At 40.5% G+C, this 15,204-nt stretch overlaps 1 protein-coding gene across 1 annotated transcript in view; it reads left to right on the top strand.

Moving 5' to 3' along the window:
• The first annotated feature begins 1,852 nt into the window (after positions 1–1,852).
• Positions 1,853–15,204, top strand: part of ZAR1L (zygote arrest 1 like) — a 57,099-nt gene continuing 43,747 nt past the window's right edge. Inside the window, exon 1 of the mRNA XM_044072877.1 lies at positions 1,853–2,624. Coding sequence (XP_043928812.1) covers positions 1,884–2,624 — 741 coding nt within the window. The 5' untranslated portion in view covers positions 1,853–1,883. The remainder of the gene's footprint in view (positions 2,625–15,204) is intronic.

The following is a 15,204-nucleotide window of genomic DNA, read 5'->3' on the forward strand; positions in this document are numbered from 1 at the left end:
ATACATTTTTGCTGAATTTCTTAATCATGAACCATCCTTTCTCCCTTTCCTTATGCATGCCAGTGTTCCATCATAAGCTAATCGATTATATTTTCATATATGAAATCCATCCATCCATCCATCCACATCTTTTTTTTTCCCATTCTTAACTTTATATCTCTGTATGTACATTCATACATTTTTGCTGAATTTCTTAATCATGAACCATCCTTTCTCCCTTTCCTTATGCATGCCACTGTTCCACCATAAGCTAATGAATTATATTTTCATATACGAAATCCATCCATCCACATCCCTTTTTTTCCCATTGTTTGTACATGAGGTTGGGGGATCACTTAAACACTGACAGTCATCTGGAGCCAATGCTCACACCGCAGTGGCCAGCCTTGCTGCATTTTTTCTTTCATACAGCACACACACACACACACACACACACACACACACACACACACACACACACACATACACACACACACAAATGGGCAATTCAGAGTGTCCAGTTTACCTGCTACCTGTCTTTGGAATGTGGGTAGAAACTAGACCACCCAGAGAAAACCCATGTGAACACAGAGAGGACATGTAGAGTCCACAAAGAAGGTATCCCAGATGAGAATCAAACTAGGGAACTTCTTGCTGTAACATAACAACACTACTCGTTGTGCCATTGTGAAACATTTTCTGCATGAATGACACAGTCCTTCTATAACCATTCTAGTCGTAGTGTAATGCAACCTATCACAAAGTTCTCCATCTGCCCCCACTCCAAGATCTGCCCTGCAGTCTACCAGATATGTCTTCTCATTAGTTGCTCCCCCGTCCTGCTGGCAGTGCCTGTCACAATACCTCTGAGAAAACTCCAGTATGTCTAAATTTAGAAAAGATCTTATTACCCACCTTCGACTTCAGGACAAGTACTAACATTCAGGGACACTGATTTTCCATTCCTTGGAGATATAACAAGTAAATCCCACATATGGACTGAATATTCAAAAATTTTTTTTTTCCATGGAAGTTGGCATTTTAGGCTAGGGCGGTTATTCACTACAACCTGTATATTGCTTCTCATATTTTCTATTTTAAATACTATCAATTTGCTTTATTGACTGTTCTGTACCTATAATTATTTTATGTAGATGCATTAGAAAATTAATATAAAAGCATGGTAGACAGGAATGTACATTTACAAATCACAGGTATAATTCCCAGATTTCATATCATAAAAACAGAATTTAATTTTGAGAACTGTAAATCAGTATTCATGTTCATGCCTCTTGACAGGGTCCACCACCTAAATATTTTCTTCCCGCATCACTTTCCTTACTTTACATCTCTGTATGCATTGTCGTACATCTTTGCTCAAGTTCTTCATCTCACACCATCCTCCCCCACTTTTCTTATGCATATAGCTTAGCAGCTTAGTTGCCTTCCTTTACTCACTTTGTCTTCCATCCACTACATGATCTCCAAGATCACTTCTGTTTTGCTGCATGTCTGTATGTAGAACTAGTACATATAGACATTCAGGAAAACGTAAATGTAGAACTAGTACTTTTCTATTTTCTATATTGTATCACTCATATCCTGCATGACTGATTGTTAATATTTTATTACCGATTTTAGATGTTTGTTAAGGGGGAGTGCTTTCACATGGGGGTAAGACTTACAAAATTATTTTCTGTCAATGCACTCCGATAAACGAATGTAACAACATAAATAAAAACTCAATTTTGTAATTAAACCGAGTTATCCTAGTTGTAACCTATGGTATAAAGGTGTGGAGAGTTAATTGTCCTGCCTTTAATTGGAAAATTGGCTGGATTGTTTATACTATAAAGGAGCCTGTAAAAGGGTTCCAACTTAAGTTGTAACTGTAGAAAATTAAGATGGATGGGTTTGGGTATCGGTATGCCGCCCCATATAACAGCTATTCAGGGTACTGTCCTCTGAATCAAATGCCTAACCCAAACTTGAGGCACACCAATTGGAAACAGAAAGGCACTCCTGGTTCCGTTTATTACCCAAATCCAGTAACTGATGGCGTGGATTATATGGACAACTGCAAGAGGGCTCAGTTAAAAGCTATTTTATCGCAAGTAAACCCCACACTCACTCCTCGTTTACGGAAGGCTAATACCAAGGAAGTTGGCGTTCAGGTAAACCCTAAGGTTGATACTGGTGTTCAGTGTTCACTGGGGCCCAGGACTCTCAATCGTGCTCCAAGAAGGACCTATTTTGCTCCCCGCTATGGTACTGTGGGGCGTCTCACAGAATCTAAGCCCCAGGCAGTTTCGTATTCGGCCTCCAACCAAATTCCTGCTGTGTACTCGCCTGTTTATGACCGTCGGGTGTTCACGGTTACCCGTGATTATGTCTCGCCTTTTCCAGAGAACGAGTTATGCCAGGGTGACCAAGAGGGTGCTTCGCTAACTGTCTTTCAAGAGAAAGAGGATGAAAAAGGATCAACTACTGAGAGAGTTGAGAGCCCCAAAGAACAAGTGGGAGAAGGTTCTCCAGCAGGTGTCCCTGAGGAAAGCCTCATCCCAGAGTGCAGCCAGACGCAAATAACACCTAAACTGAATGGCCCGAAACTGAACTCCCGTAGGTCACCCACATATCGATTTCAGGTAAGTGTGTGAGGGGTGTAGTTGCCGAAAGGCACGTGGAAACTTATTAAGATTTTAAGGGACCTTTCGCAAACCTTACCAGTGCTTATTTGGAATAACTCTTTGGGGGGGGGGATGGCAAATATTTAAATTTCAATCTGAATACCAAGAAAATTCTTAGTAATGTAAAGGCTCTTCAACTTTCAAACTTTGTAAGAGCAATATTTAGTGTCCCTATTTTGGGAACTTTGTTCCCCCCCCCCCCCCATTATTCTTGACTTTGTACAGGTTTCTTGCTCTAGGGTCTAAGTAGTCGAGAGGTATGGATTAGTATACCTCTCGTCTAGGGTTACCACCTGTCCTACTTTGTGAGGGACAGTCCCTCTTTGGGCAATTATTTCTGGGTTTGAGCTATGGGTTAAAGATCTCTAAGTAGGGATATGTAAAATAAGCCATTTTCTGTTTGAGTTTTGTACTCCAATTCTCCCTGTCTGCAGCATGTCCTGACTCTTCCTGTTTGTCATAATACTCAAACGTGGTGAATTGCAAGTGAAAATGTGGTATTCATTACTTCAAATGACCAATAAGAATTTGGCTACACTAATATAACATTTTGCAGAAATTTTTGTACCCTTCCTTGCTGTAATACTACTTTGGACAAATGGCCTATTTTGTTCCCCCTTCATTGGGGCTAAGAGCTGACAAAGGACAGACCCTTAGCTGTAAGGGGGTTTGTATTCCACCATTTAATAATCCTATCCAGGATTTGGTATGTAGAGGACATCAATTATGCAAATAATTATCTTCCCTTAGAAGCCAATGCTCCTGGGTGAGTTCTAGCTTCCCCCTGAGGACTTATCTCAGGATCATGCACCCTGCTTATAGGTTTTTAAGTTTATGGGTGAATATTAGGCTAACTGCTGTAAGGGCCAGTTTAAGCCTAGCCAATCCCAGGTCAGAACCAAACCCTGACCATTGTGCCTAAAGTGGTGAGGGGCCTATCCCCTATATGGCTACAAAGCTCTCAGAAGAGGAAAGTTGAAATATTTCAAAATAACCACAGGAAGGAAAATTCATTTTGTTTTCAGATGCCTTTTACCTTAACATCACATCTAGCTAATGTGATTAGTTGAGGGAGAAGACAGAACTGCAGTTTCAAACCCAGTTTAATCTCAAAATGCCAGCCAATTTGTGCAGAGTGCAAAAGGAAAAGAAATGGGTGTAGTATCAAATTCTTAAACATGGGTACACAATTTTGATAATGGTGGTACACAGTTGTGCATGTGGCAGTGTTTTGTACTTTTTGTGATGGGTATTGTAGTCTATGCCAGAAGTAAGGCAGGGTATGTGTAACATGTCAGCATAGCTAGCTGGAGTTTTGTAACAAATTGTCATTTGTATATCAAACTGTTTGTACAGGTGCTTGAAAGTAAAACGGTGGTCTGACACCTGTATGTTGGGACTGTATTGTAATGGAGGATACTGGAAGAGAAGAGGTTAAGCTTAGTCCAGCTAAATCTGAAGTTACATTACCTGGTTTAGGACCTGAGATTCAGTCTTAACAGTTCTGATAGCAGCCAGAGACTGCCTGATCCAGGGCTAGGAATCCTACTAAATAGTCTTGCAGGTGAATTGCTTCCCTGGAATGGTGGAAGATTTTAAAGTGGCTTCATAGCTTCCTGATCCTATAACTTAGGAAACTCTTCTCTTTTTTTTTTTTTAATCTGGCAGGAAAATGTAGTAATATTAGTTGTGTATTCTGCATCAGAATTTTTGTATTCTGACTGCAACAATGGTGTCTATTGTAAATAGCGATTTGGTATTTTTATTGAATCTAAACCTTTCATTGTGGCTGGCCTTAGAACACTTTAACCTTTGAGATTATTTGACACTGGCTACTTCTGAAAGCCTTGCAGCATTGCTCAAACACTACCATTTGTATTGGAGTTCACTTTACTTTGCTTAATTGGGTACCCTTGTAAGCCTTAGTAGCTGGCCTTGGAGTGGTTCTGGTGGCACTATCTAGCTTGGTCAAACAGAGGGGACATAGCTGGTAAATATGCCAGCGTTTGTGTGTGACTATCAAATCTGTCCTGCTACTTGGAGCAGGGACAGAGCACTGCTTCACAGAGGGTGGTGAAGGACTTGGCTTGAGCACCTGGCTGAGGACTCCACTCTAAGGTTGTGGTCAGTGTGGAGTCTTATTTGGGGCCTGATGAGAGAGGGAAACCAGCCCCAGACTATTCCTCTGCCCTTAAGGGAAATTCTGCTTGGTGCAGTTCAATGCAATGGCTTTAGTATTCCCACATCTGAACTTTGAGTGCTTACTGCACTTTAGGGCAGTGATAATTGCAGCCATAAAGTATATTTGTACACTTAGGAAGATGTACATTAAAAAAGGGCTTGTGGTTAAACCTCTGGCACTCCTAAAGTAAACAGTTATGGCTGAAGTGAGCAACACCATTCCTTGTTTGGAACTGGTGTTTCATAACAGTGTAAGAAACTTCTCTGGAAGATTCAGTCCATATATTTCTAGTTAATCACTGTATATTAATCGGACAATAGCAGTAGAAGTAGCTAACATAGACTCAAGTCAAAAAGTAATAGAAAATATATAATTCTACAGCATTACTAAGTATTTGAAAGTAATCCAACAAGGCAGGCAGTTTCCAGTCGAAAATCCTTTAAGTACACAGACAAGTGATGCAAGTAAAACAAAAATAGAGTAATTTCCTCAAGCTTTCTAAATGTGTATATACTTTGTCAGGCATGGGAGTGGTTTGTTGTGCTGTAAGTGTTATTGGTACACATGTTAAATTCACATCCCTTCCATCAGTGTGACATTCGAGCTGGTCCTGCCCTACCTAGTAGCTGTCATAATATATAGCCCTAATGTACTTTAATAGTACATCTTATTTAACCAAATTAAGTAGATTATAATGTGATTTTTATACAAGGCAATATACTACATGGCTGGAAATATATCAACCTTAGTTCATTTTGCGATCAAAAATTGTATATAAATATACATACATTTTGCATGTAAAAATTGGTTTCTATTTTCATAACCTATTAAAGATCGCTTTCGTCCTTCAGGTCTGTGTACAATTTCCCTAAAAACCTATATAATTGTATAATTAGTATTGTTACCCTCATTTTGAATAAAGTGGAAAGAGAACCAGAAAAATATATATGTATGATGATGGAAACAAAATATACACTTAAATTTCAAATGATTTAAAATGGTATTTAAAACCAATTTGTAGAAAAAAATAAAATACAATTAGTCCTGTAAACAATGTGGCAATTTCCAAGTTCCAATGCACTTTTAATTGAACAATAGTATAGTCCAGGCTTTCTAAAAGTTCAGCTTTAATTGCCACGAGTTCATGTTTCTCCAGAATATTCAGGATGTCTCCTTCAAGATCACCCATGTCTATGCGATCCAAGATCTGGAACTTAAAACCTGTCTTTTATGAAGCGAAAGGTGTTTGGCTAGTGCATTATTTTTTACACCCAGAGTGGATTTCTGACAGATGACATGAAATCCTTCGCTTGAGTTTTACAGTCTTGCCCACAGAATGCATCACATTCATTGCACTGTGCCCTGTAAATTACTTTTTTAGTGTTAGTCACCCCCTGCACTGGTTTTAATTTGTTTAAATAAGGGCAATAATCACCTTGCCGTGTAAATATACAAAATGTACAATTAGTTTCACATCTTTTAGTGCTTTTCTCACATGGTCAAGGTTTAAATTCAACATTCCTGGCCTTCCTATAAACAAATGATGGGGCTTCACCCAAGATGTTAATCAGAAAATTGTTTCCTGTGACAATGTCCCAGTTTTCTTCAATATTTTTGATACTGTGGTAATCCAGTGTATGTCAGGATGCAGCTATTTTTGCATTTGTTATTCTCTGTGGGATTACTTAACATTTTTCTACTGGGGAGGTTGAGTGAAGGTGCTTCAGTCCTTCTCAGTTCTATAATGGGTTCCAGGATGTTTTTTTAACATCTGACTTTCATAGCCTCTCACTAGAAAATCATTCGGGTTTCTCAAATGGTTCCATCTCTGTGGTAATTCGAGCTAATCTATAGCCTTGGGATTTCACTGCATCCTACTTTGGTTTTTGTAGGATGTAGACTTTTACTGTGGAGTAATGTTGACCCTCGTTGGTTTTCTGAATAGATCAGTGGTGATTCTGTTGGTATCCTTGGAAATCTGCATATCTAAAACTGGTTGAAGTACAGCTATGGGAAGAGGTAAACTTCAGGAAGGGGGTTGTTTGAGGTAAGTGATAAAATCTCCAAGTTGCAAGGTGTTACCTTCCCCACACAAAAACAGTCAATAAAACATAAATAGCATGTGATATGCTGCATGTAGTCTGTTTTTAACACAAGTCCTCCTCCCATTTGCCCAGGGCTATGTTAGCTATGGTGGGAGCCATGGCAGCCCCCATTGCTATACCAGTTTTTTGTTTGTAGTGTTTGCCATTGAAAGTAAAGAAATTGAAGTCCAGTACAAGATTAATGAGCTTGCTTAACTTTTGCAGTTGTGCCTGTGTACCCTGATTATGTTTCTTATAGCTGCTGTTATACAGTAATAGAGGGAGCGCTGTGTACAAGTATTCCAGTAGTTACCAAAATACTGTCAGCTTCCACTGTAATGTTTTTTATTTTCTTCAAAAAATCCATTTAATCTTTTATATATGACTTGTTGCTTTCTGCTAGAGGTTTCAGCAAGTAATCAAGGTAAATGGCTGTGGCTTCAGTAAGGGAACCTCCACTTGCTACCACCGGTCTATAAGGTGGGTCTTCTCTGTTCTTGTATGGCTTTGGTATTCCAAAAAAGCAAGGTAAACATGGGCATTGGCTCCATAAATAAGTTATGAACTCATGTGGCAATTAAAGCTGAACTCTTTGCCTGGACTAAACTACTACTGTTCAATTAAAAGTGCACTGGAACTTAGAAAATTGCCACATTGTTTACATGACTAATTGTATTTTATTTTTTTCTACAAATTGGTTTTAAATACCATTTTAAATCATTTGAAATTTAAGTGTATTTTGTTTCCATAATCCTACATATATATTTTTTATTCCATCATACATATATATTTTTTTATTCCTTTTTTCTTTTTTTTTTCAACTTTATTCAAAATGATGGTAATAACAATACTAACCAATTATACAATTTATATAGGTTTTTAGGGTTCTTGTACACAGACCTGAAGAAGTCTAGGACAAAAGCGATCTTTGTTAACAATAGGTTATGAAAATAGAAACTGATTTTTACATGCAAAATGTATATATATATTTATATATAATTTTTTATCGCAAAATGAACTAGGGTTGATATATTTCCAGCCATGTAGTATATTGCCTTGTATAAAATCAGACTTAATAATCTACTTAATAATTTGGTTAAATAAGATGTACTATTAAAGTACATTAGGGCTATATATTATGACGGCTACTAGGTAGGGCAGGACCAGCTTGAATGTCACACTGGGGAAGGGATGTGAATTTAACATGTGTACCAAATAACACTTTGTTTTACAGCACAATAAACCACTCCCATGCCTGAAAATGTGTATAATTTAGAAAGCTTGTGAGGAAATGACTCTATTTTTGTTTTACTTGGATCGCTTGTCTGTGTGCTTAATAAAGGATTTTCGACTGGAAACAGACTGCCTGCCTTGCTTGGATTACTTTCGAATACTTAGTAATGCTGTAGAATTATATATTCTATTACTTTTTGACTTCACGATTTTACGATCGCTACTTCTACTATTGTCTAATTTACAGTGATTAACTAGAAATATATGGACAATCTTTCACACAAGTTTCTTACACTGTTTTGTTTAGACCCACTACACTTTAGTGGGTTGTTTTGAGACTTCAGGGATACCACGGAGATTACTTGTTTTTTGAACTGGTGTTTCCTAATGTGGGAGTCACTGTACTGTAACTTTCTGATTACCTGGTATGCTGATTCCATCCTGGACGTGGCTTTTGAGCAGATTAGTTAAGGGAGGAAAAGCATATTGGGACTTGTAATAAATATTAGTTTATACCAAGTTCCCTTTTTGTAGGACTAGTAAAAATCAGGTCCTTGTACATCATACATACTCAACAAAAAGTTTGAGTGGTTTTTGGCCCATATTAAGTTACTTAGCAAAAGACTGCAAAACTATGCAGTAGCTTTGTATAAAAGCTACTGGCTGCCAGGCTCTGTATTACATGCTGAAATAAGCAATCTGATTTAAAATTATGAACTTTTGGCTGGAATTGCAGAGATTTGGTATGAATGTGGTGCTAGTTGGAATGTGGGGAAATGTGAGCACATGTTGGTTACAAAGCGGGCAAGTGTGCAGATTTGGTATGAATGTGGTTGGTGCAAGTTGGAATGTGGGGAAATGTGCGCACATGTTGGTTACAAAGCAGGCACAAGTGTGCAGATTTAAGTGGTAACTTTTTTTAACTTTTAGTGTAGCCACGTCTTCCTGACAATTTACTAAGCAAAGGATTGATCACACTTGATGGGTTGATCTGATGCTAATAACCTGAAGAGGGTGGTGCAACAAAACAATTGGGACAGGAGCAGCTCCATGTAGGGAGCCAGCATTATGAAAGACTAATGGCTAATTTTTGTTCATAACTTGGATAATTTTATCAGCCAGTACAACACAAGTCTGGTCATTTATCCTTAAAGGAATTAAAGTAGCTCCATGTTTAACTATTGATGGTGCACTTTTATCACCTCAAAATGTATGTCAAAGGGCCTGCCATACTAACATGGATTTTTGTGCTTTGCCTGCTAGTCCCCTGAATTGATTAGTCCCCATCAAGTTGCACTAGAAATCTGGAAATGAGCTGATGCTCTTCTAAATTAAAATTGCAGTAGCTATGCAGCTTTTGTAACCAGGCCAACTCTCATTTTACCTGAATTACCCTGAGTGTATTCTCAGGGCTGCTATAACCTGGTCACACTTTTTTTGTAAATACTCTGCAAAAATGCAGTAGTTTTAACTAGTTCTAATGCTTTGATCCTCAAGCATTGACACCCATTGACTTCTGAGGTGTTAAAGCTATTGCTGTAACTGCAGTCTTTCAAGGGACTGCCTACAAAACTGCTATTCCCTAAGTGTAATATAACTCTTCTAAAATGCGGCACAGTGGCTTCAACCCCCCTCAAGTTTGAGTAACTTGGGGATTTACAAATACCTTTGTACATTTTCCACAGGGAAAACATTTACCCATTCATTGCCTATCTATTTTCATTGTAACATACCAGCATGTCAGCAAAACCATAATTCTGGTTTGACATCTTAATCCATTAAGAGCAGTGGATCACTGCATAAAATGTAGCCAGCTTTATGCACCAATATCTTTCTGCAGCAAAGGCACTGGAGAAACTCCAATCCCTGCACATTTTCATAGGTTCACAGGTGTCTTACTAGGCTAATGACAAAGTACCTTTCTCAAGCCTAGCCATAGATCCCAAATATGACTAGTTCTGATACCCTTTAACTATAAGCAGGAGCTTGGGAAATGAACCATTTATAGGTTGCCTGTGGCAATTGGAGACCTGGGTGCCAAATGGGGATGAATTTCTGGTTCCCCATCCAGTTGTCCAAGTTGCATTTGAATTGGGCTGGGGAGGAACTCTGCTTCACATGGATGGGGACTTGGGGAGGCTGCCCATAGATGGGGGTAGTCTCTGGGATACATGCCTGTCTTTCCAGCAGGTCCTATTTATCAGACAGGGCTTAAGTTTTTTAGAATAGGTAATTCTGCTGTTTTGTGGCTATGTAGGAGGTCCATCAGTGGGGTCTGATGCCATCTATGCCAGGCATAGATCTCCCCTCAAAAGCCTGTAGGAGATAGAATACAGGGATAATGCTGTTATACAGGGATAATGCCGTGAGGCAGTCTGCATAAGAACCTTTGTGTACCCTGTGTTTTTTTAGTGAGGAACCTCTGGACGTTCCTATTGTATATGCTTGGCTCTACATACCAAAGGGGTCATTGTAACCTGTGATGGGTCTAAATGCTGAATACAGTAGAACAAATGACTTGTATGTCATACCTTTAAGTTGCACAACATAGGATTTCCTCACTACTGTAAACGCATGGTGGTCAAAGGGCTAGATTACTGTCCCAAAGTCCCTGATAACTGGGTAAACTCTAAGGGCTCATAGGTAGGTACTAGGCTATTGTCCCAAGGGCCTAAGTAAGCCTAGCCAAAATGGTTCCCTGGCTTACACCACCCAAAGTTATTCCTGTGCCACTGTCGCAGAGCCACAGAAGTGATCCCTGGGGTGTATTTCCTATTTCCTATCCACTCAAGATTTTTCTTGAATGCTAATGAACTTTGCTTGAGATGGGGTAGCTTGTTCAGAGTATGGGAAGTCTCTGGGGACAGGACTCTATCCCTCCAGCATGATTCATTTATTCTGGTGACTAGGTTTGTCCCTAGAGTGTAGCTCCTGAGGGATTGGGATTTCATTAGGTGTAGCATGTCCAACAGCTCTGAGTTAGACATGGCTTTATATGTTGGGCAGATATTGAGTAGGCTATATGCTGTGGAGTAAAGCTGGAGTTTTCTGAGATGGTCAGTGTAGGGCATCTGAAGCTGGTAATCCTTCTGTGGCCTTTCCAGCTGCTGCAGATGTCGTGAGGTGCATTCCAAAAGGGGCGTACTCTATGGGTCGGAGTGTTGAGTAGAGGGGAACAATGACCTTTTCCTGGATGAGACCCCTTTTGTGAGGTGTGCCACATAGGACGTCTGACTAATGTGATTATCAAAGGAGACTACTGTCCACCTGGGTCCCAAGGTCTCATCACACATGCAGTGTTAAGTAGACTGCTGCCTATGTGGTAGTTCATGGGTGCAGAGTTTTTACCAAAGGGTATGGCAGTGCACCTGTTGGCATTTTGAGCTTGAGGCCATGGCTCTGACACCAGACATCTCTGCATCCTTCTGTAGGATGTCCACATTTGGGGACTCTACTATGGCTCCTAGTTTGCAGTTATCTGCAAATCTGGTTTGCCAGAGGCCTTCTGTGCCTGTACTTCAGAGAAAAAACAGGAGATGTCCCAGGACTGAACCCTGTGGTACTCCACTTGTCACTGGTTTGAAGGCAGATTTGGAGTCTGCAACTCTTTTATAATGTGGGTTCTGTTGGTGAGCCAGTTGGTAGCCCATTTTGTGACTTGGGGATTTGTACCTAGTTTAGCTGTAATTCCAGAATGGGGGATGGTGTCCAAAGTCTTGGTAAGGTCAAGATAGGCTGTGTGAACCACCTTGCACTCTTCTATCAGGTTCAGGAGGCATGATCTGCCATTCACAAACCTGAACTGGGTGGGGTCCAGAGCTTGGAGGCTACCAGTGTCCGAGTTTGGCCTAGCAGACCAGGCTCATCAGGCTAAGAAGGCAATAGTTCCAAAGATCAGTGGTGGCTCCCCCTTTGTGAAGTGGGATAAATGTAAGGGTGTGTGTAAAATGTGTTACAGGGATGGATGACTTCCCAAAGGATACTATTTTTTTAAGCATTTTAAGTTTTAGTCCATGGCTTTGATACCAGTTTAACAGCCTCTCCTGGAGAACATTTCAGTGTGGGATTCAAAAACTGTTCCTAAATTGCAGTTCTCTGCAAATTTAGTCAGCCAGACCACTGACATTGACCTTTACTTCTGTCCAAAAACTGATCCCTGAGGAACTTCACTTGTGACTGGCCTCTCTGTAGAGGTAGACTCCCCAGATCCAACTTCCTGGGTCCTGTTTGTGAGCCAATTGGTGTCTACTGGGTGACTGACCTACTCAAAAGGTTAGGTACAAACTTGTACAATCCCAAGTGGGCTATTGTCAAATACCTTGGCCAGGTCAAGGTAGGTAGTGAACCATTTTTCCCTCCTCCATTGGTTTGGTTAACTTCAAAGTCCACCAGGTTGAGAAGGCATGATCTGCCATTGACTAAACCAAACTGGTTGAGTTCAGTGTCTGGAGGTTCGCTATCTCATCTCCATGATAAATATTTTCATGGCTTTACATACAAGACTAGTGAGACTTGTGGGCCTGCCTTTGTGCAGAGGGATGACTGTTGCTGTTCTCCATTTCATGAGGCACGTTTGGAGACTAAATTTAAATAAGTAATTGCAGAGGTCCTGATCATGTTTAGAAGGCATCCCAGGATAGTATCTGGGCCACTTGATGCAGTGTTCTTGGTCTTGGAGCATTAATGACCTGTTCTGTAATAGTAAGGGGAGTTGTATTTGGTATGTCCTGAAGGGAGGTTGGGGGGGGGGGGAGAGGAGTGAAGTTGAATTTTTCAACCAGGTTTGCTATAGCTTCTGGCAAAGTATAGGTGGCTCCATTTACAATAAGCTCTGCCCACAACTATGTAATGACTTTGAGGTTGTGGTTGCCCTTGACATGGGAGGCTAAACTTGCCTCAAATTTGGCTTTGGCAGACTTTGTCCCAATATTTGCCTTGAGTTTCTTTTAGTTGTATTGATTTGTAATTCCAGGGTGGCTTGAGTTCTGTACTTCTGGTGGGTACAGATGCCTCTATGCAGCTGTTAACATGCTTGTACAGGGTTCTGTGAACAGTTCTGCATGGGCAGCAGAGTTCTTGGGGTTTATGGGGGCTTGACATTTTGCCAGGTTATCACTTGATAGCAGGTTAGCCTTGGTGTAGTTCCTGACTATTCAGGTTTAGCTAGGGGTCCAAGTTTCCTCTACTTTAAATGAGACCATCTTGTGGTTTGGCCTTACCAGGAAGACATTACAGTAGGGGGTGTGCAGCACTCTCCCAATTAGTGAGGACCAGATTCAGTATGATTACACCCTTGGTTGGTATATGGACTATCTGATCAAAGGAGTTTGTTTACAAAATCCAAGAGTCTCTGCATGTACACAAGATTCCCAGTTAATAGTGGGGTAATTAGTCACAGGCCAAGTAGTGCCTGTAAGATTGTGGTGGCATCTGATTACAGGTCAACATGAGACCACTGTTCTGGGGATAACTAGGTACCCAACTATAAAGACTCCTTGCTTCAGTGGCAGTGAACCACACAATGCTTGTGGGTGTGTACATGTTGGGTTTGCCTGGACTAGCTTTCCTTGCCTGTGTACTTAACAGTACTGCAGTCAGTTTGTACTACATTGGATGCTTGTGCTCAAAACTGCCTTCATAGCAGTTGCATGGTTAATGTGTCTTAACTGTCCAGTTACCCTGTTTTTTAGAAGCAGTCTTAATTGTGGTCTGGATGATGACCTAAGGAGGTAGTGGTCTAGAGTACTGGGTAGGATCTCTTGGTGGTAGTGTACTACCCTGTGAAGACTTCTTTGTGGGGGGAGGCATGTTTAAAAGCTTAATGGTGAGTAGGATAGCAACTTCAACAAATATGGAAGCCAGTTGGATTTTAATTTTGGGTTTGATTTTGAGGACATGAACAAAGGAAAGTCTGACTAATGCTCTGGTTCAGTGTTATAACTCAAGTTTACAGGGTGGTCTTTGATTTAAAATTAACTCCAGCTTGTCATTCAGGATTGCACCAATTAAGTTTATTGGTCCACAACCTGAAATGGATCAGGATTATGTAAAAGCCTAACCAGGCAAGACAGGTTGTCTGCTCCATGGGCGAAGCACTGATCCAAACGGGAACAATGAATTAGCATTTTACCTTCCAGTAACTTTGTATTGAGCACAGAATCCATTTTCTGCAACACCCAGAAGTAATGGGTGGTCTTGTAGCTAAAGAGCAGTAGCCTCTGTATCATTTGAAGTTGCTTGAGCGATTCCTTTGACAACTCTGCAAATGTTGAGCATTTATTATAAGGAGCTTAAAAATTAGGGGAACATCCTCCTGTTTTATAAGATTAGTTATGAAAGATGACATGCTTTGGAAGAGTAGCAGTGGAATGGTAATGTGACACTGCCTTTCTAGCCAAATAAGTTTTTGGCAATATATGTGTGGTATTTTTCCATGCACCCTCCCCTGATATCTTTAATCCCACTTGGTAGGAGCATTTAGGCTCATTTTGTTCCTAAGGGGTGAAGGTTGTAGATCCATATCCATAGTTGTACATGGAGCTTGGGGGATGGGTTGGGATTGCTTTGTACCAATCTCCCTTTGCACTCCCAGCAGCATGTTTAGGGTGGGTGTACCTGAGATTGGGGGTGCGTTGCTTTCAGTACTTGTCCACCACTGCACTCCCAGCAGTGTGTTCAGATTGTGAGTGCAGTGGGTATACTTCCACAAGTGATGCAAATAGACTGCCCTACCCCATGAAGCCACTCATCTGGTCTCCACCAGGGGGTTAACAATGGGCCTACAACCTCCCACTCCAAAAGTTACCATTAAGCCTTGTTCCTCTGTCCTTGTACTTTGGCTATACTGCTAATCAGAGTCTTAACTTGGGTTGTAAGCTGTAACCCTCTGCCCTAAAAGCTGCCCCCTAGTTTTGTAGGGGCATAGAATTCTCAACACTACATAGACATGTTGGTTGTCTGACATGGTGTGAAGTAGCTCAGAGTATACATCATGAGTTGTAACATGGCTTCTCTACATACCTTTGTAGAGACTCGTTTT

The sequence above is a fragment of the Protopterus annectens genome, chromosome 5.part1 (assembly GCF_019279795.1).
Source record: "Protopterus annectens isolate FY-2018-M chromosome 5.part1, PAN1.0, whole genome shotgun sequence".
Lineage (NCBI taxonomy): Eukaryota > Metazoa > Chordata > Ceratodontiformes > Protopteridae > Protopterus > Protopterus annectens.